The sequence below is a fragment of the Aythya ferina genome (assembly GCF_964211825.1).
Source record: "Aythya ferina genome assembly, chromosome: 2".
Classification (NCBI taxonomy): domain Eukaryota; kingdom Metazoa; phylum Chordata; class Aves; order Anseriformes; family Anatidae; genus Aythya; species Aythya ferina.
In genome coordinates, this window is record NC_140297.1 from 60163661 (window position 1) to 60182771 (window position 19111).

General features: G+C 41.2%; 1 protein-coding gene across 4 annotated transcripts in view; it reads left to right on the forward strand.

Moving 5' to 3' along the window:
- VPS41 (VPS41 subunit of HOPS complex) overlaps nt 1-19111 on the forward strand; it is a gene marked incomplete at its 5' end in the record, with an annotated part of 109148 nt that overhangs the window by 80955 nt on the left and 9082 nt on the right. For all 4 annotated transcript variants that reach the window (XM_084509809.1, XM_084509812.1, XM_084509810.1 and 1 more), the window contains 9 exons: nt 7748-7840; nt 8330-8457; nt 9289-9433; nt 10717-10758; nt 10895-10945; nt 12151-12288; nt 15173-15227; nt 16427-16567; nt 18035-18171. In XM_084509809.1, the coding sequence (XP_084365935.1) occupies nt 7748-7840; nt 8330-8457; nt 9289-9433; nt 10717-10758; nt 10895-10945; nt 12151-12288; nt 15173-15227; nt 16427-16567; nt 18035-18171 (930 nt within the window). The remainder of the gene's footprint in view (nt 1-7747; nt 7841-8329; nt 8458-9288; nt 9434-10716; nt 10759-10894; nt 10946-12150; nt 12289-15172; nt 15228-16426; nt 16568-18034; nt 18172-19111) is intronic.

Consider the following 19111-nt stretch of genomic DNA (forward strand, 5'->3'; position numbering starts at 1 on the left):
TGCCTGGCTTTTGTTTTAGAGTCACACCAGTGCAAGAACAGCCTTGCCTTTTATATGAGTTCTTAGTGGTCTGGTGCACTCTGCCACACTGGAAGATGAAATCTCATGTTTCTGTCTCTTTATTTCAATCCAATAAAAGGCCTGAGTGCAGGTGCAGGTGAAATTTTGATACACTGCTTCTTCATCCTCTTGGTTTTATTTTGTTTTTAGATGCAAGCGTCTGGAATGGATGTTTTTCTTGACTCCACTTATGTCATCCAGCAGACTGTAAAATATAAAAATATTTGCAGGTTTGCTGCAAAAACATCTCTGCTAAATTACTGCCTTTCTAAACTGTTGGTTGTTTTCAGCCCATTGAAAGTGGACTTAGAAAAACATAAGATGCAGTACATTATTCAGTTTCAAGCTGCAGTTCTAGAAGATGCTTTGCTTATTTTACTATTGCAATGAAAAGTAAGTTTTCCCAAGTTACTAAAGATACCAGACTATTAGATCAGGCTTAACTTAGTTTATCCTTTGTAAGTTTTTGAAATGCCGTGGGTTTCTTTTATGTTATTTGGAATTTTTACCTATTTACCCAACAAGCAGCTATTACACAAAAGTGTAACTGCTGTAATGTCTTTTAGCACTGATGAGGGGACTGTACTTGAGATTTAGAGACAAAGTGTTTTCTAGCATCAAGAAATGAAATTACAAGAACTTTGGATGCTGGGTACTTAGCTTTGGAGCTACACTGTCCCTCTTCAGATTACTTGTGCCTTTAAAAAGGGAATCTGCCCCACTCCTCCCCCAGCAGCTGTGGTTTGGTGGAGTTAACGTGCTTGTGCATGAGTCACTTCAGTGTAACATCCAGGGACTCGGCTCCAACAACTGAGGAAGGTGGATTTGAAGGAAGAGGCCAAACTCTGTGAGTGCTGTTGGTTGTGGCATGAGGCATATGCTCTGTTATTTTGACTCTGCTGTGGCAGCACTGACTTTCAGCAGGGGTGCAGGATGATCAGCTAGCAGCAGGAATGTTTTAATGACCAAAATGTTGGCTAGGGGACACATCAAAAACTTCACCTGACTATGGTGGGCTTAGCACTGAGCAGCGTTATTCAAACAGCCCGTTTCAGCTCACAGGTATCCTCTGAGGAATATGTATTTGTGTTTTGGGCTTCTTGGTGAGATGTTTTAGGCTATCTCATGTCACCTTCTATATAGTTTCTTGTGTATACCCTGCTTTTATTGATCAGAAGTCTGAAAGCACGTCTGAAGAATAAAGAAGGAAAGGAAATGTTTCTGTGTATAGTATCTTCTTTTCATTTAAAGTCACTTTGCCAACATGGCTCAGGAATTGATACAAAGGCATCCCAATTCTGGAGCTTTTTGTCGGTCTGACCTCACTCTTTAACTACTGCGTAAAAATAAAATAGGAAGAGTTTGTAACCTCCAGCATGTCTTGGTTCAGCTTTATGCCTAGGCTCAAAAATAGCTTGGATATTTTTCTGTCTTTGCTGGGCAGTTTGGCAACTGCAGGAGGTGGCTGTGATTTTCCTTTGTAGCAGTGGGACTTTGGGCAGGAGTGATTTCCTTCCCACATTATCCTGGCCCTATGTAATGAGGCAGCTGCCCTGCTCTGCAGTGAGCTGTGCTGGCAAACTGGAGCCGAGAGTTGCAGCAAAGCCTGTTGGATGAAGCTGTTTGCCTAGGAGGTGGCAGGAAGACAAAAGTGATATGAAAACAGCAGTTTAGAATTGTCCTCTTCTTCAAGTCTCCAGATGATATTCCAGCTTTCTTACCGTGTGGTTGTTGAAAGAAGGCTTTTTATTTGTGTTTAGGCATTTGGTTCCCTGGGGCAGCTGGCAGGAGTGTGCTCCAAGTTAGCTGTTGAATTCTGTGACAGATGGTGAGAGCTGATGTTGGCAGCATGCTACACTTCAAAGACTGGCCGAGCTCAAACTGTGAGGGAGAGGAGAGATGTCCTGTGAGCAATGAACTTCTAATTTTTGCAAAGTCATTAACAATTCCTTTTTTGTCAATGTTTTCTTTTAACCTCCTTTTTTTCCTGCAGACAGAAGACTATCATGAAATCTGTAACTTAAGCAATTGTTGAGTTAAATATTGGGAGGAATTATTGTGAATAGTCATTGCTGTTTGTAAAACTGGAAGGAAAAAAACCAACAACCTATGTTGTAGTGAGCTGTTATTTTTCCAGCTTTGTTCAAGCAACCTTAATAACAAAATGCTACTGTAACATGTACTGTTAGTGGGCAACAGGCAACATCACTGAGTGTTTGGAGGAATTTCATCAGTGCTGGGCCTTCAGCTACAAACCCAGGAGTACCAGCATGGCTGATAGTGGTAGGGATTATTTTGGCAAGCTGTAATAGCCTTGGCCTCTTGGTGCATGGAATAATAGTGCTAATAAGATACTGTGCTGAAATTCAATGGCATGAGCTGAATAATTATAGCAGGTTCTTGCTTCCTGACTGCCAGCATGCAGTTTCTTTACAAGTCCTATAGAGCAACAGATCACACTCATTCAATGTTTCCTTGGAGAGATATATTCTCAAATTAATTTTTATTTGGATCTGTAAAAATATCTGGTGAAACAGAACTCTTCAAAAATGTAGTGGCCTCACAGTAAGTCACAAATTAGAATACAATACAATATCCAGAGTTGGAAGGGACCCACAAGGGTCTTTGAGTCCAACTCCTGGCACCACACAGGTCTACCCAAAAACTGAGACCATGTGACTGAGAGCATAGTCCAAATGCTGCTTAAACTCTGACAGTCTTGGTGCCATAACTGTGTCACCTGTTCCAGTGCGAGACCACCCTCTCACTGAAGAACCTCTTCCTGATATCCAGTCTGAACCTCCCCTGTTGCAGCTTGACACCATTCCCGTGGGTCCTATCACTGATCACTAAAGAGAACTGATTGGCACCTGCCCCTTCATTCCCCTGTGGTGGTTCCACTCGAGTGGGCAGCCGAGCTCCACCACAACTGCTCTCTCACTCTCCCTCCTCAAAGAGGAACAGGGAGAAAATACAATGAAAAGGGCTCAAAGGTTGAGATAAGGACAAGGAGATCACGCAGTAATTACTGTAACGGGCAAAACAGACTCGGCATAGGGAGACAGTAAGATTTATTGCTCATTACTAAAACGCTAGAGAAGTGAGAAACAAAGGAAAGAAACCAAAAGCACCTTCTCCCCCCATCCACCCTCTTCCACCCCCTCCCCCTGAGTGGCACAGGGGAACAGGAGAATGGGGGTTATGGTCAGTCTACAGCATTTCTTCTCTGCCGCTCCTTCTCAGTCACTCTCGTCCCCTGTGCTGTGGGGTCCCTCCCACGGGATACAGTCCTTGATGAACTGATCCGGTGTGGGCTTCCCACAGGCAGCAGCTCTTCCAGAACTGCTCCAGATATGGGTCTGTACCACGGGGTCCGTCCCTCAGGAGCAAACTGCTCCAACCTGGCTCCCCTACGGGCAGCAGCTCCTGCCAGGTCACCTGCTCCTGCGTGGGCTCCTCTCCACGGGCTACAGGTCCGGCCCGGAATCTGCTCCAGCAGGGGTCTTCCACAGGCGGCAGCCTCCGTCAGTGCAGGGCCACCTGCTCCACCGTGGTCTCGTCCACGGGCTGCAGCATGGCACTCTGCTCCACTGTGGTACTCCATGGGCTGCAGGGGGACATCCTGCTTCACCATGGTCCTCCACCACAGGCTGCAGGGGACTTCTGCTCCAGCGCCTGGAGCACCTCTCCCCCTCCTTCTTCACTGCCGTTGGCGCCTGCAAGGCTTTTCCTCACTCCTCTCACTCTCCCAGCTCCTGTGTGACACACCATTTTTTTCCCCTGTCTTAAATATGCTCTCACAGAGGCGCAAAGCAACATCGCTTATTGGCTCAGCTCTGGTCAGCAGTGGGGCCCTTCCCAAACATGGGGCAGCTTCTAGATCCTTCTCACAGAAGCCACCCCTATGGCCCCCTGCTACCAAAACCTTGCCACATAAACCCACTACATCCTCCCTGTACAAGGAATGTGTAGACCGCAATGAGGTCTCCCCTCAGCCTCCTCTTCTCCAGGCTGAACAGGCCAAGTGACTTCAGCCGCTCCTCATACATCTTCCCCTCTAGGCCCTTCACCATCTTTATAGCCCTCCTCTGGACACTCTCAAATAGTTCCATGTCCTTTTTGTACTATGGTGCCCAGAACTGCACACAGTACTCAAGATGAGGCTGCACCACTGCAGAGTAGAGTGGGACAGTCCTTTCCCTCAACCGACTAGCAATGCTATGCCTGATGCACCCCAGGATACAGTTGGCCCTCCTGGCTGCCAGGGCACACTGCTGGCTCATATTCAGCTTGCTATCAACAAAAAACCCCAGATCCCTCTCTGCAGGGCTGCTCTCCAGAGTCTCGTCCCCCATATGTGTATAAATATCTGAGGGAAGGGTGGCAAGAGGATGGAACTGGTCTCTTCTCAGTTGTGCCCAGTGACAGGACAAAAGGCGGTGGGCACAAACAGAAGCACAGGAGGTACTGGCTGAATATGAGAGGGTGCTTCTTTACAGTGGAGGTGACAGAGCACTGGCACAGGCTGTCCAGAGAGGTTGTGGAGTCTCCTTCTCTGGAGATACTCAAAACCCACATGGATGCCATCCTGTGCCATGTGCTTTAGGTAATCCTGCTTGGTAGGGGCATTGGACTTGATCTTCAAAGGTCCCTTCCAACCTCAACCATTCTGTGGTTCATTGATGATTCTACAATGACACCACCACAATCAGGAAACCAGGAGATGCTGTTCATTTCTACCATCCTCCTTGGATAGCCAATAGCTGACCATGTTCCTGATATTCTTAAAACATCTCTTTATTTCTCATGCACATTGCCACTTTCTTGGGCCAATTTCCTTATGCCCAGGCTCTTTTTCACCTTCCCAGGTGATGACTTGGTCCCCCAATTCTTGTTGTGTCCTCCTAAATGGTCTCTTCAGGATATCTCCACTGCTCAGATGTCCAGCTGCACGTCAAGGATGTCCCTGGCTCTGAGGCACAGTTTCCAGACCAAGAGAGAGCTCTTGCCCTGGACCCCAGCCTGGCAGACGTTACTCCTGACAGTGTGGAGCAGCCATTTCATGTCAGCATTTTCTCACAACAGTCGCATTACCTCTGTTAGTGCTGCCATCAGGGGCACACCAAGTGATGTCACCCCAGAGTCACTGCCACCCTCCAGCATCACAAAAGGCAGGTGGCTATAAGTGCCCTGAGTGTCCAGCCTGTGTTCAGTCCAGTTGGTGGCACTCAAGAGGTTGAGGTTTCACTGCTGGAACGTGAGAGGTGAAGGTGTTACTGGTGGAACGTGAGACGAGACGTCGAAGTTCTTCTTGTGGCACAAGAGACATCGAGGTGCTTCTGTGTGGCAGGTGAGGCATACGGGTCCTTCTGCTGGAACCCAAGATGTCGACAACCTTTTGCTGGAACACGAGCCATTGATGTCCTTCTGGGGGCATGTGAGATGCTGAGATCCCTCTGGTTGCAGGCAACGCATCGAGGTTCTTCTGGTGGAGTGCAAGTCATTGAGGTGCTGCTGGTGGGCCGCGAGTCTTTGAGATTCTGCTAGCAACCCCCGAGGGAGGTGCTGAGGACCAGAGACACTTGATACCCACTTGACATCAGAGCAGCATCCCGGGAACAACAAGCATCTCCACACCAGAGGAGCCGCAGACGCCATGAGCCAGCCACGCCAGGAGCAGCCAGCGGAGGCCCCCGTAGAAGAGAGCTGCGCCATCTGCCAGGGCCCGCTGGCTGATGCAGCTCATGTGGACCCCTGCGGGCACTGCTTTTGCAGAGAGTGCATCCAGCCCTGGGCTGCACACAGAGCCACCTGTCCGCTCTGCTGCCAGCCCATCATTGCCATCGTGAGGCTGGTGCCAGCCCGCCAGCCCCGGGGAAGGTTCCAGCACAACATGGGGCCGGTGCGGCGGCGACGACAGTGACGGCAGAGCCCCTACAGCTACCGGTCCCGCAGCGTCTCGCCCAGGCACAGGGACCGCAGCCCCGCCATGCCATGACAGCTCGTCCGCAGCTTCTCCTGGCACTGGGAGCAGGATCGGCGCAGGCAGCCCCGGTCCCCACTGAACATCAACCCCGAGGATCCATCTTGGCTGCGCAGGGCTCGGCAGGAGGAGCTGGGGGTTGGTGACCATGGGGGCCGCCAGGCCGGGCCCGGCATTTAAGAAAAAAATAAATCCTAAAAAGCAACCCAGATGGAAGTCATTTTGGGGATGGGAAATTATCATGGTGTTGTAACACTGGGTGTGGGGAGCAGCTATAAAGGTGACCATGCCCTAACAGGAAAAAGGCTGACAGAAGAAGTCTCCTGAACCTGGGGCAGAAGAAAATGCCTGCCGGCCTGAGAAGTGCCGGCCCAGTATCTGTGCGGGCAGACAGACCTTGCCTGGGGCCGGGATGGTGGCATCAGCCACACTTCCAACCAGAATAAATTCCATTTTTAAATTCAATTTCCATTTCACAAAGCCTCTGTCTGCAGACACAAATTGGTTTGGGGATGTCGGCTGCAGCTTGGAGGGGACGGAGGGAAGGGGAATGGCTACATGTGGTGTGCACCTGTGGGAAATGTGGGGGTGGGAAGTCATGAGGGGAATGGGAAAGTGTGGGTGGTCAGAGGAGCCATAAAGGTGACCATGCTCTAGTGGGAAAAAGGCTGACAGAAAGTCTCCCGAACCTGGGGCAGAAGAAAATGCCTGTCGGCCTGAAAAGTGCCAGCCTGGGAGCTGTACCACAGGGTGCAGTCCTTCAGGAGCCGCCTGCTCAAGCATGGGTTCCTCTCCACGGAGCAGCACAGGAAGCTTCTCAGACAAAAGGAGCTCTGTTTGGGGTGAAAATCAGGCCTGTTTTATACCATTTATAAATGTTATGCCTAAGAAAGCATAGGACACCACCACTTCAGGAAACCAGGAGATGCTATTTGTTTCTCCCATACTCCTGGGACAGCCAAGAGCTGACGATGTTCCTCATACTTTTTAAACATCTCTTTATTTCTCATGCACATTGCTGCTTTCTTGGGCCAATTTCCTTATGCCCAGGCTCTTTTTCACCTTCGCAACTTGAGGAACAAGTTGTTCCTCAGATTCTTGTTGTTTCCTTATTGATGGTCTCTTCAGGATGTCTCTGGTGCTCAGGTGTCCAGCTGCATGTCAAGGACATCCCTGGCTCCCAGGCTGATTCCAAGCTCCCCGCCTGGACCCCAGCCTGGCAGACGTTGCTCCTGTCAGTGTGGAGCAACCATTTCAGTAAAAGTTTTTCAGCTAACGACTGCTCATACTTTTTTACCATATTTAATATCAAGGCTGGATAAAATGGATTTTGATGACTTTCATCTTCTGAGGGGTCTTGTGTATGTTTTATTTTCTAATGACTGTCAGTAAATATTCACACCTCGGTAAGTCCAGTGGCTGATTAGCCGATTCCACCAACTAGTATCTTACTGCTGTCTTTCTAATGAAAATTCCTTCAGGGTAAGTAATAAGATTCTGATGTGTGCCATCTTAAAGCAAGTAATATTACAATGCTACTTACAAATATGATTATACAATGCTTCCAATGTTTATCAAGTGTTTATTAGTATTTTCTACATGGTTTTATTGTTTGGTTCACAATAATTCTTTTTCATATAATTGAAGTACTGGGATATTACTTATCATGCTCCTTCTTACTCTTTGTTCTCTTTGTTCCTATAGGCAATTAGTCGTTACTTGCCCAGACGGGATCCAGTTTTGAAACCTCTTATCTATGAGATGGTCCTGCATGAGTTTTTGGAGAGTGACTACGAGGTACTGCAGCCTGACATGTCCACATGTAGTAGCTATTGCCAGCCAAATACCCTCAGCAACATAGAATTCCGATTACAAATTCTCCACTGTGTTCAAACAGGTTGCCAGTGGACAACTTCATGATAGCGCAAAAATAAAAAGACAGATTTTGTTTGTTTTCAGAAGAATAAGTAGGATGTTCTTCAGAGCACACAAGTTTTGTGAGATTGTTTACTTATTATGAATACTTCTATTTTTAGTTTGTTTAATACAGCACAAGTGGTCCAGGTGCTGCACAAAGCGTACAGCACCTGAAAGAGACCCAGCTTCATGAATCTTGATAACATTGCCCTAAGAAGGAAAATCTGTGCTCTACACTGTGCAGGTCTCTGGGCACGTAAAAGTTGCTTAGAGGTGAAGCACAGCAGGTATCATCTCAGAGGCTTTGATGTTTTGAAATGTTCCTTAGGCAGTTCTTTCTGTTTCTGTTACAATCTCTTATACTTTTAGGGGTTTGCAACACTGATAAAAGAGTGGCCTGGAGATCTCTACAACAACACAATCATAGTTCAAGCTGTAGTAGATCACCTGAAGAAAGATCCACAGAACAGGACTTTGCTAAGAACACTTGCAGAACTGTGAGTACAATTTCAAACTCCTATTACAAAAAGTAAGCTTGAGATAGTATACTGTAGGTTATAAATAACCTAACTCTCTTAACAGAAATACTTGCTTTTCTGCAGTTTTGCAGTGTATGAAGGCAAAGAGTTGCATATGAGATCGCTTTTGCTACTTTTCTTCCAAAACAAATAGCATACTTCATTGTGCTGTCAGAGGAAGCCTCTTTTGTGAGGCGTGTGTTTCAGAATTATCCACGGGAAAATAAACAGTTGTTTTTTTCCCTCTTTTTCAAAAGTAGTATATGAAGTTTGCTGCATGGCTGGAAATATGTGACTGAAAAATGTGTTAAAACTGGTATGGTTTTAGGCTACTTCTTCCAAGGATAAGTTCTTCATTTTTCTCAGCCACAGTCTTATATTAAGTTCTTTCCATACTGCCTCTTTGAAGAAAGCAAACCTACTACTGTCTGTTCCTCTGTTAAAGCCCATCCCAAAGTTTTAAGAGAATAATGTTTTCTTAGCTCTGAAGTGACTTCCAGTTAGCTTCCAAAAATAGAAAATTTAATGTTTTGTGTAGCTTCCCCTGTGGTTTGAAAACAGAGGATAGTGAAAACTCAGAGAACCACATAACAGCCACATATTTGTGTTCTGTTCTGTAAACAGAATTGAAAATAACATTGCCCAGTGTTAGTTCCCCATCAACAAAAGTGAATCATGGCAACTATTCAAACATTCCTCAAATCAAGCAGCATCCTAATAAGTTTCACATCCTAGGGTATATTTATTTTTTCCCCTCGGGTAATTTTCCTACAATTAGATCAAGTAAATTATAACATTGCTTTTTATCAGGTATACTTATGACCAGCGCTATGGCAGAGCCCTAGAAATTTACCTAACTCTGAGGCACAAAGATGTCTTCCAGTTGATCCACAAGCACAATCTCTTCAGTTCCATCAGAGATAAAATTGTTCTGCTCATGGATTTTGATTCAGAGGTACGGTGATTTTAATGATTTTATATTCACTTTCAGCTAGAGATATTTTAACAGATGAAAAATAAATGAGCTAAAGATACTGCTGAGGCAGGAAGTGTGTTTGCTATGTTTGTATACTTTCTGAGATAAGGAGATGTTTGCCTAGACTAATTGACCTAAGGATGAAATTTTATTTTGTATTTCCATACAAATTATTGTTCACAGCGAGAAGAGTGCTGTATCTGAGATTGTTGTGATTCTCAGGTAGACTTTCATGATATTCTTTCTGTGTTTTTGATCAAATAATACTATTAATGAGCCACAGAAAGTAAACAGTTAATTTATTGTGAGGCAGACTTTAAATGTACTTTCCACTTTTCTTTCATTGCAATTGATTAATCTACCTCTCAAACGTTGCAAGATTATTGAGTTAAATCCCCCAAATCAAGAAGTATGCATATTGTATTGAATTCATCCTTCTTTCTTCCCATCTGGCTAAAACCTCAGCAAATGAGCTTTAGTGGAAAAGTGTGAGCTTTGGGGAAAGAACCTATAGGGTCCTTGGGGAAACAATCTGCATATGATCCTTGGGAGAAAACCCAGTAGATTGCTATTACAGTGCAGCTCTTGTTGCAGCACTGGGACTATACCAAAGATGACCGTCTCTGGTATGCTCCTTGTAAACTATGTATGACAAATACTGTATAGTTCTTTTTTTAATAAATTAAGGGAAAAAAAAAAAAAAGTTGTATCAGAGGCATCTGTGATTTTTTTCTTTTTAATGTGAAGCAAATTTTGCTTTTAAGAGGAAGCAGAAAAGGAACCCTGGTGGCCACTCTGCTTTACATGATCATGTTTGTTTGTGTTGCTGTGTCAGTGTACAGGTAGGCTGGAGGAATCTAGTTGTGAGGCAAGTTATGCTGTGTGTTTCCTATGTGGTCGTCACCCTAAAATCCCCTTTTGCAATGGGGTAAATAGTATTTGTACAGCATTTGCCAGTAGGCTTCTGTGACCCATGATTCAATAGGCATACTTTACCTGCAATGTAAGTGTATAGAATTGATTGGTGATAATGTGGAAACTTAGGAGAGGTGTTCTGGAAGAACATGCGATGTGTTTACCTGTAATGCTCTGCTGTCAGAGAGTGCTGATGTTATGCAAACTACTCTCTGAATTAATGCTGTTGAAAAGAGTAGGTCTGCAGTGTCCTTTGGATACCAAGAAGTGAACAAGTATAATACTGTATCAAAAGTGAGAAATTGTGCAAACTTATTCCATAACGGGGTTTTCTTTCTTTACTTTAGAAAGCAGTAGACATGCTTTTGGACAATGAAGATAAAATTTCCGTAAGTATAACAAGTTCATGGCATGGTAATTCCAGTGCTTGCTTGCCTTTTCCGTCTTGCTTTCAGTCCAGTGAATGCAATGTTCTTCACAAGTTTGCTGATCTCTTGTTTTTTTTTGTTTTTTTTTTTTTTTCAGATCGACAGAGTTGTTGAAGAGTTAGAAAACAGACCCGAACTACAGCATGTGGTACCTGAACTACAGCATTTCTATATTCTGCTAGTTTCACTTTGAGCTGAATATGATCTTTGCAGGATACATCTTTTATAGATACACTGTCAGTGTGCATGTGACACTGAAATTGCATATATAATCCACTTTTTACCATGTCAATAGCATTTTGCCAGTAGTAAAATAATCTTAAAGTGATTAATTTGTGAGAACTTGATAACATACTGCTTACTACTTAACATCGTCTGGGGTATTCCTTATTCACGTTGTGGATGCTTGTCTTCTCTGGTCAATTACTTCTTGTTTGCATCCTTCTTCTTCCCCTACACTAAAACGGTGTTGGATGGTGGTTGCAACTCTGAAGAGCATTTTGCTGTTCCAAGCAGTAAACTGCTTGTCTTTCTAGAGCACTAACTTCCATACACTTCAGGATTGTTCTGGTTCGTGCAGAATTACGATATCACAGGAAGCTCCACATTGCTATTCCAACAGCACCAGTTGGAATGTGCTGTCAGTGGAATGCGTAACGTGTAACTGCAGTCTTGGGCTCTATTAGGGAGGGAAGTTTAACTTGCTGCTGTGTGCTGGCTGGGGTTCAGTGCATCGATCTGCTAGAGAGCGTGGGTTTATATTTTAGAGATCTGATTATAGCAAACAGCTTTATGAAGTGTGCAGCCTGCAGCCCAAGTGCTTTACAAAGACTGGCCGTCAGTTTATGGAGAAAGTGTATTAGTTTCAAAGTGTGAGCCTGCTTCCCTTTGGGTAAAAGGAACCATCCAGATTATTCTTACGACTTGTTTGTGCTCATCAAGAGAGAAGGAGCTTTGCCTCACTATTTACAGTATGAGTACTTCAGTTAAAATATTTCATAATCTTTGCTTATCCATAATGGCCAAACATATCTGTATAACCAAAATGTTTCATATGACATATTTCTCCAAAGTTTTCTATTAAATTCAAAATTCAGTAGTTTTCTTGAAAGTTAAAGACATTTACTTGAGTGTTGCTGAAAACCTATTTAACAGAGTTGGTTTACAGAGACTGCTGTGATGAGGGTACTTCAGAAAAATGTAAAATTAGTCTTCTGAATTGGTATTTAATCTCTGTGCATTTTAGTATGTACTATTATATTCCTGAGGAAATTTGGATGACATTTTTATACAGCAGAGTCCAAATAATGTTATAAGAGTTTTTAGTTCCAATTCTTTTTTTCTTATTCCTAGTATTTGCACAAGCTTTTCAAAAGAGATCACCATAAAGGACAACGATATCATGAGAAACAGATCAGTCTTTATGCTGAATACGATCGTCCAAATTTACTACCATTTCTCAGAGACAGCACACACTGTCCACTAGAGAAGGTAAGCCCCCCAAGACGTAAAAACAAGTCTTTCATTTTTATGTCATTTGTAGTCTGGTAAATTTGTAAATGTGTCTGGTACTGCCCTCTACTGCCAAAAGGAGGAATCCCTTGAATTTGTGATCACCTGCAGAAGTGATGCACCCACAGCTGGCTGATAGCTGAGACCTCTTAGCTCAGAAGGCAGAAATTGTGGTTATTTTTAATGCAAAATTCCCAGATTTGCACTTGATGCATACCTAAAGCATATCCATGCATCAGTACCTGACCTGATTAAACAGTGGGTTGTGGTTGCAAGAAATCAAGGCTTGTTTTGAAGAACCTAAAGCTACTCAGTGTCAGATCTTGAAAAATGAATAACTGTAACTGGACTTTGTGTTCTAAAGTCCTAAGTTGCTTTCCAGTAGTTTACACAATGTAACAGTCACTAAACTATCAGAGCAAAAAGTGTTTTGATATTGTACTTCTGCTAGTAGACTTGGAGTTTTACAAAGTATGGTGTTGCCACCTTCTTTAACCTTTTTATGTTTTCCCCTCCGTGATCTTTCTCATCAGACAAAAGCTAAACAAACTGATGATGGTCATATTTCGACTGTGTGTTTTTTGTTTTTGTTTTTGTTTGTTTTGTTTTTGTTCTTGTTTTTTTGTTTTGTTTTGTTTTGTTTTGTTTTGTTTTTTACCCTTCTAGTATTAAGGTGAGCAGAATGGAAATTTGAGTTTTCCTCTTCAGTTGGGTCATTCTTTTATTATTTGTGGTTTTGCTGTTAAGCTCTGCTCTGCTCAGCCATTCTGAAATGTTTCCTCTCTGTGTGCAATATAATGATGATACCAGTGGAATAGTTTAAATGTAGTATCAAATATTGCATTTTACATGGTTAACACTCTAAACAGAACCAGTAGCATTCTTAGCACTTTCTCTTATTTTGCTTGCTTTTTGTAAACTGTCAGTCGTCTTTTCTGCAATAGGAACACTGGAAAATACTGTGTTATCCTTGCAGCCTTGGTCTTTGAAAATAACCAAAAGCCTAGGTTGTCTCAGTGATCTTTCTAGACAATGAGCCTGAGAGGTTTCCAGCTAGAGACTTTTGTCAGTGATGCTTGCTTTTTTAACAGTGATTCTCTCTAGCTTTTGTCTACCGTATAATTTGCATAATCATGGTTTTATGTATCAAAACTTACCTGCACTAATTTTTCTTTTTGATGCAAACTAATTTTAGTTATTCCAGATCCAATCACCTATATTCAGTGATGGGTGATACAGAAAAGTGTAGTGCATAAATGAAGATAGCACATGATATTAGAAAAAGAGTTACTTTAACCTTATGTTAAAACATGAATATGTTTCAGTAAGAAAGAAGCTAAGGAAGAGAGGAAGGATACCAACGAAGTACAAATCTTAACTGAATTTACTTTTGCTGATAATCTATAATTATACTTCTTACCCTATATATCATATAATAATGCTTTTTGCCACATACAGATCTTTGCTCCAAGGAAATAAAAGGGGAAAAATTATTTTCCAGGTGCCCATATCTTCAATTCCTGTTAAGCAGATTCCAGCGCTGTGTAAAAATTGACAAAAGAAAAAAAAATAATAATAAAAAAAAAACACTTTATAATGAACAAATTCACACTTACTGTTGTCATAAATAAATGATAAACCACGCAAAAATAAATCATTCCTGTTCTATAAAAGTAAGTCACTGTTATTCAAGTTTAGTTTAGCAACTGTTTTATAAAACAAACTGAAAGAGAAGTATGGTTGTTCCCTATTTTCCTCTAGAGGGAGCATGACAGTCAGTAAATGTGCAGCTCCTGGAAATACTGAATACCTGATACTTCGTACTTTAACCTCTAAGCGGAGAGAAAAAAAGATTGTCAGATGTGTTTATAATATATTCATTACTAGTTATGGATAGCTACAAAGCCTCCAAAGTATCTAGTTGAGAAATCATTACCCCTGCTCTGAAGTTCATTGTGTGTTTCTTTAATTTGTGGAGTAACCCATCTGAAACAATTTGAGAATGGAAGGAAGAGTTAATTCCTACCTATATCTTCAGCTGTAGCTGTATCTTATCAACTTACATTTTTTATTTCCAAGTATAACTGTCTTTATTGGTGAACGTTCGTAGCAACACCATCAATCTTGAGTTTGCTTTCTGCTACAAGATTGGAAACAGACATGGCATCATTTATAGCATATCCAGCCCTTCAGTTACTAAAAACTCTTTGGTAATCAGTTTGGTAATTTTAGTAATTGTGGTTTTGGTCAACTATGCACAAGTTTTGTAACTGCTCATGGCATTGGCTCTGACGTCTTTAAACCAAATTTACAATAAATGCTTTCATGCTTGGATTAGATTGTTTTTTGTTTTGTTGTCTTTGAGGTTGTTCACAAAAAATTTTGAGGTTTCTCTCCCCAAGCCATTCTGGTTACCCTGTGGGTATGTACAGATGTACATTCATTGTGTTAACAATGAATGTCAAGTAGACCTCCATCACTAGAGACCTCATAAGTCCACCTGCAGGAAAAAAAGTCTTGCCAGTAGATAACCTTAATGCTTTTGGATTAGCCAACTTCTGGAAGCAGAAAGAAGTTGCCAGTAGATTTAAAGCTAGGGATTGACAAAATCCAGACTCAAATGCGCATCCTGTCTCCAGACTTATTTTAGAGAAAAATCAAAAAATGCTATGGAGTTTCTCCTTTTAATTAATGCCAGAGGACCTGACAGTACTTATTAAGGGAGCTCTATTCCTGTCAAAATGAGTAATGCAACTTCATGGAAAAGTATCCTTTAGTCTCTTGTAGCATTGATGATCAATAAAATATCATGTTACATGGTTCCCTGTTTTCTCTTTCCCTCCTCCCTTCTCTTAAATTCAAGGCTCTAGAGATCTGCCAACAGAGGAACTTTGTAGAAGAGACGGTCTATCTTCTGAGTAAGTAACTTTTGCTGTGATAAAATATAACATGCATTTAATCTTGTTATAAAGTTTAACCTGTGAAAATATGTGAGGTATTGTCTACAGTCATTTAACTTGCTTTCCCAAAGACAAAGCTGGTATATAGTCAATAGAACCAGATAACATGCTTTAGAAAATAAAACAAAGCACTGGATTATTTGTATGATGTCTTACATTCATGTATTGTGTTATTGTGTTTCTGGTTTGTTGTTTTTCTGTTTGTTTGTTTTTTTTGTTGCTCTTTTTGTGTTTTTTGTTTGTTTGTTTGTTTTGAAGTTTTGTGTTGGTGTGTTCTGGAGAGAAAGGTTATGGGGGCAGGAATTGTTTATTTTTGTGATGATCTGCAAGATCATCAGTAAAGTAATCCTATCTGTTTGAAGGGAGGGGACAAATAAAACAGATGTTTTGCTCTGTATGCATCTCAGAAGCTTAGTATTATCTTTCGCTGCGGTGGAAGATTTGCTTATGTTGCTTTTTTTGTGTGTTTATTTTTTTTTTTTTTTTTTAATAAAGTTAATTTTAAACTGTTTAAATTTAAATTTAGATTGTTAGCTTCCTCAGCAGGACAAGGTATCTGCATCTAAATGGGAGACATTGTATGACTCTAAGATTTTTATGTGTTAGTCACAAAAAGAATGGAAAACATTTATTATTGACATAATCAATTTTTGTTTAAATAAGAAAGTTCTGTGGACCATTTGAAAACAGAGTAGGATTTACTTAAAGAACAGTTCAGAGTTTATACTACTACTTCCTCTTTCTGTCATTTTTCATGGGTGTAGGCTGCACTATACTTAGGGCAAGTTAAGTGTGTCCATGGAGGCTCTTAACAGGGGGTAACTCATGTTAGAGTTTACATGCACACATACACACGCACACTCGACCTTATATCAGATGTTGCTGACATTTAGAACCCCTGATATAACCCAACACATCCTTAAGAAAGTCTCTGGGTCCCAGCCCAGCAAAGTATTTGAGCCCATGTTCAGGTTATACTGACTGCTCTGGGATTAGCATACCTTTCGTCAAATTAGATTAGATTAGGTCTTGAATTCATCTGAGGAAACTTCACACTTACAAAATTTGTATGGAAAGAGCACTACAAGCTTCTTAAGTGCTTATCAATGCTTAGTACTTTAGGATTTATAATCTCTTTACTTATTCTATTCTTCTAGGTAGAATGGGCAATAGCCGCAGTGCCTTGAAGATGATAATGGAAGAACTGCAAGATGTAGATAAAGCTATTGAATTTGCCAAGGAACAAGATGATGGAGAACTTTGGGAAGATCTAATTTTATATTCTATTGACAAACCACGTAAGCAGAATAGTTTCTTAGCAGCCTTGCATTTGTATTTTTTGTGAAATGCTATTGCAGGTGAAGGATTGAATTATCCACACGTGTTAACAAAGGTGTTTATGGATAGCCAGGGAGGTGTTTTGGTTTGTGGAGCATGCCATAGCTGTCCTGGGCATAAAAATGTCCAGTAAGGCAGCATGTAGGCATGCTACAGAATGAGTACTTAGGGATTTAACACTTGACTAAGCTCTGCATAGTTATGTCCTTACATCAAGTTAAGGAGAGAATGGTGCTTTTAATTTGGCAGTATATGAAGCTTTATTTTTAGACACGTTCAAAACATAGTCAGCAGGCTTGATGAGGATGTTGTGTAGTCTGTTTATTACAGCTGCTTCCCTTTGAAATTCTGAAAATGAAGAGCATACACCTGTCTGCCCCTCAATAAAATAACTATGTTGTTTTGTTTCGGTGGCACAAAGATAAGATCTGCAATAACAAGAGTATTTTTGCTCTTCATGATATGGATGTCTACTCTACTTTAAAGTTCAGATGGAATCAGAATCTGTCAGAATCTCCTAAACAGCAATCAGTTTTGTTTAGGAGGGAGATTCAGAATTCTTATGACTGGGAAAATAGAAAACTGTTTTAACTATCCTGCTAGTTTTACAACCTCTTCTGGTGCTTTAAATTAAGACTGTGAAATCTCTGTTGGGATCTCTTTATCTAAAGGATCGCATGTCTTATAGAATTAATATCAGAATATATATCTTTTCATCACTTGACCACTAATTCTGACAAGCAACAGCGAACAAAATCTGTTATTCCTTTAGAATAATAGCCTCTCGTGGCACAGCTTTGTGGCATTCCCACACATACTGTCATCGGTTACCAGGGAAAAGAGACCAGCACCTCCCTCTCCACTTCTGCTGCTCAGAAAGTTGTAGCAAGCAATAAGGTTGCCTCTTAGTCTGTTTTGAAGTTCATCCTTCCAGTGTTCCATTTAGCCAGTTGCACTTCAAAAAATTAGACTTTTGCATCACACTTTTCACTGCTGAGAAACACGTTCCCTAGGAGTTAGGTTAAATACTTACAAATATGTTTTTTAACCCTGTAATTAAGTATGGAATATTTAAATAATGAAGTTAATTTTCTGTTTACACAAGTGCCATTTTTATTGAGTTGAAATGTGTTATTTAGTCGTGTTTTTGATGACTTGAGCTGGATACTCTAGTATCTCTTTTCCAGATAGCCTAGGAGTTCTGTGAATTGCCAAACTCTTGTGTCTTCCTCTTCCCCAAAGGCCTATTTTCAAGTGAATAAAACTGCAAGAAAGATGTAAAGGCTATATAAAAGAGGCTTAATGCTATCTCTCAGTATAGAACTGTCATAGAAACAATCAAAGCCTCTAGCTGTCACTGAAACATCCTTTGATCAAGTGTTTGCCTGGATTTTTATCTTAATTTACTTGTATCTTGGTTTTCACAGCTTTTATTACTGGTTTGTTGAACAATATTGGAACACATGTTGATCCCATTCTTTTGATCCACCGCATTAAGGAAGGGATGGAGATTCCTAATTTGAGAGACTCTCTAGTGAAAATTCTTCAGGATTACAACTTGCAGGTAAATGTTGCATTCTTACTGTGATAATCATTTTCAAAAAGACAAAAGAAAGGAAAGGAAAGGAAAGGAAAGGAAAGGAAAGGAAAGGAAAGGAAAGGAAAGGAAAGGAAAGGAAAGGAAAGGAAAGGAAAGGAAAGGAAAGGAAAGGAAAAAGGAAAAAGGAAAAAGGAAAAAGGAAAAAGGAAAAAGGAAAAAGGAAACCACTTCGCTACCGAGTAGCATGATAAATGGTTATCCTGAAGGCTTGTTCATTTTGTTTGGGTAAGTAGAAATGTTGAAACCTTGGATGATATAGGTATTTCTTTTAGATCATGACTTTGAGTATTTCAAAGAAGCATTTTAAGTGTCTTGTTCCCCTACACATCTGTAATGTGCAAGGAGGTACTCCGGATAGACAGGTACACGTCTGTATGTACTGCATGTTGTAGCATTATTTACAGGTTTTTCATTGACTTCATTAGATACTACTATCCTTCCAAAACAATGCTAAATTACATTCTGCGTTTAAACAGTTGCATGTTAATCTTGTTGCTGTCAGTACCCTGCTGCTTGCAGTGCTGATGCCACTGTTGCTGCATTCTGTGGAAATCAAAATGGAACATTTTGTACGTCTGCACACAGTGATTTTGCCTATATGTGGAGTATGTTGGTGGCTTCATACAAGACTAATGAAGTTGGTCACATTTTGGGGAGGAAAGAATCTTTTTTATCTACAGATAGCTTTTAACAAAATTACTTTGGGATTAAAAGGATCTATTTAACCTCTAGAGCAGTATATAAAATTATTTGCTCTTAGCATTGAAACGCTTTATGGATTTTAAGTTAAATTCATTTTAAAGTAGATTTGGATAGCTCTGGGGCTAAAATTTATACCTCTTAGGAGTAATAGAAATCAGGGAAGCTTAAAGTAAATTGTGCTTGGCTTGCTTGTACAATAGCA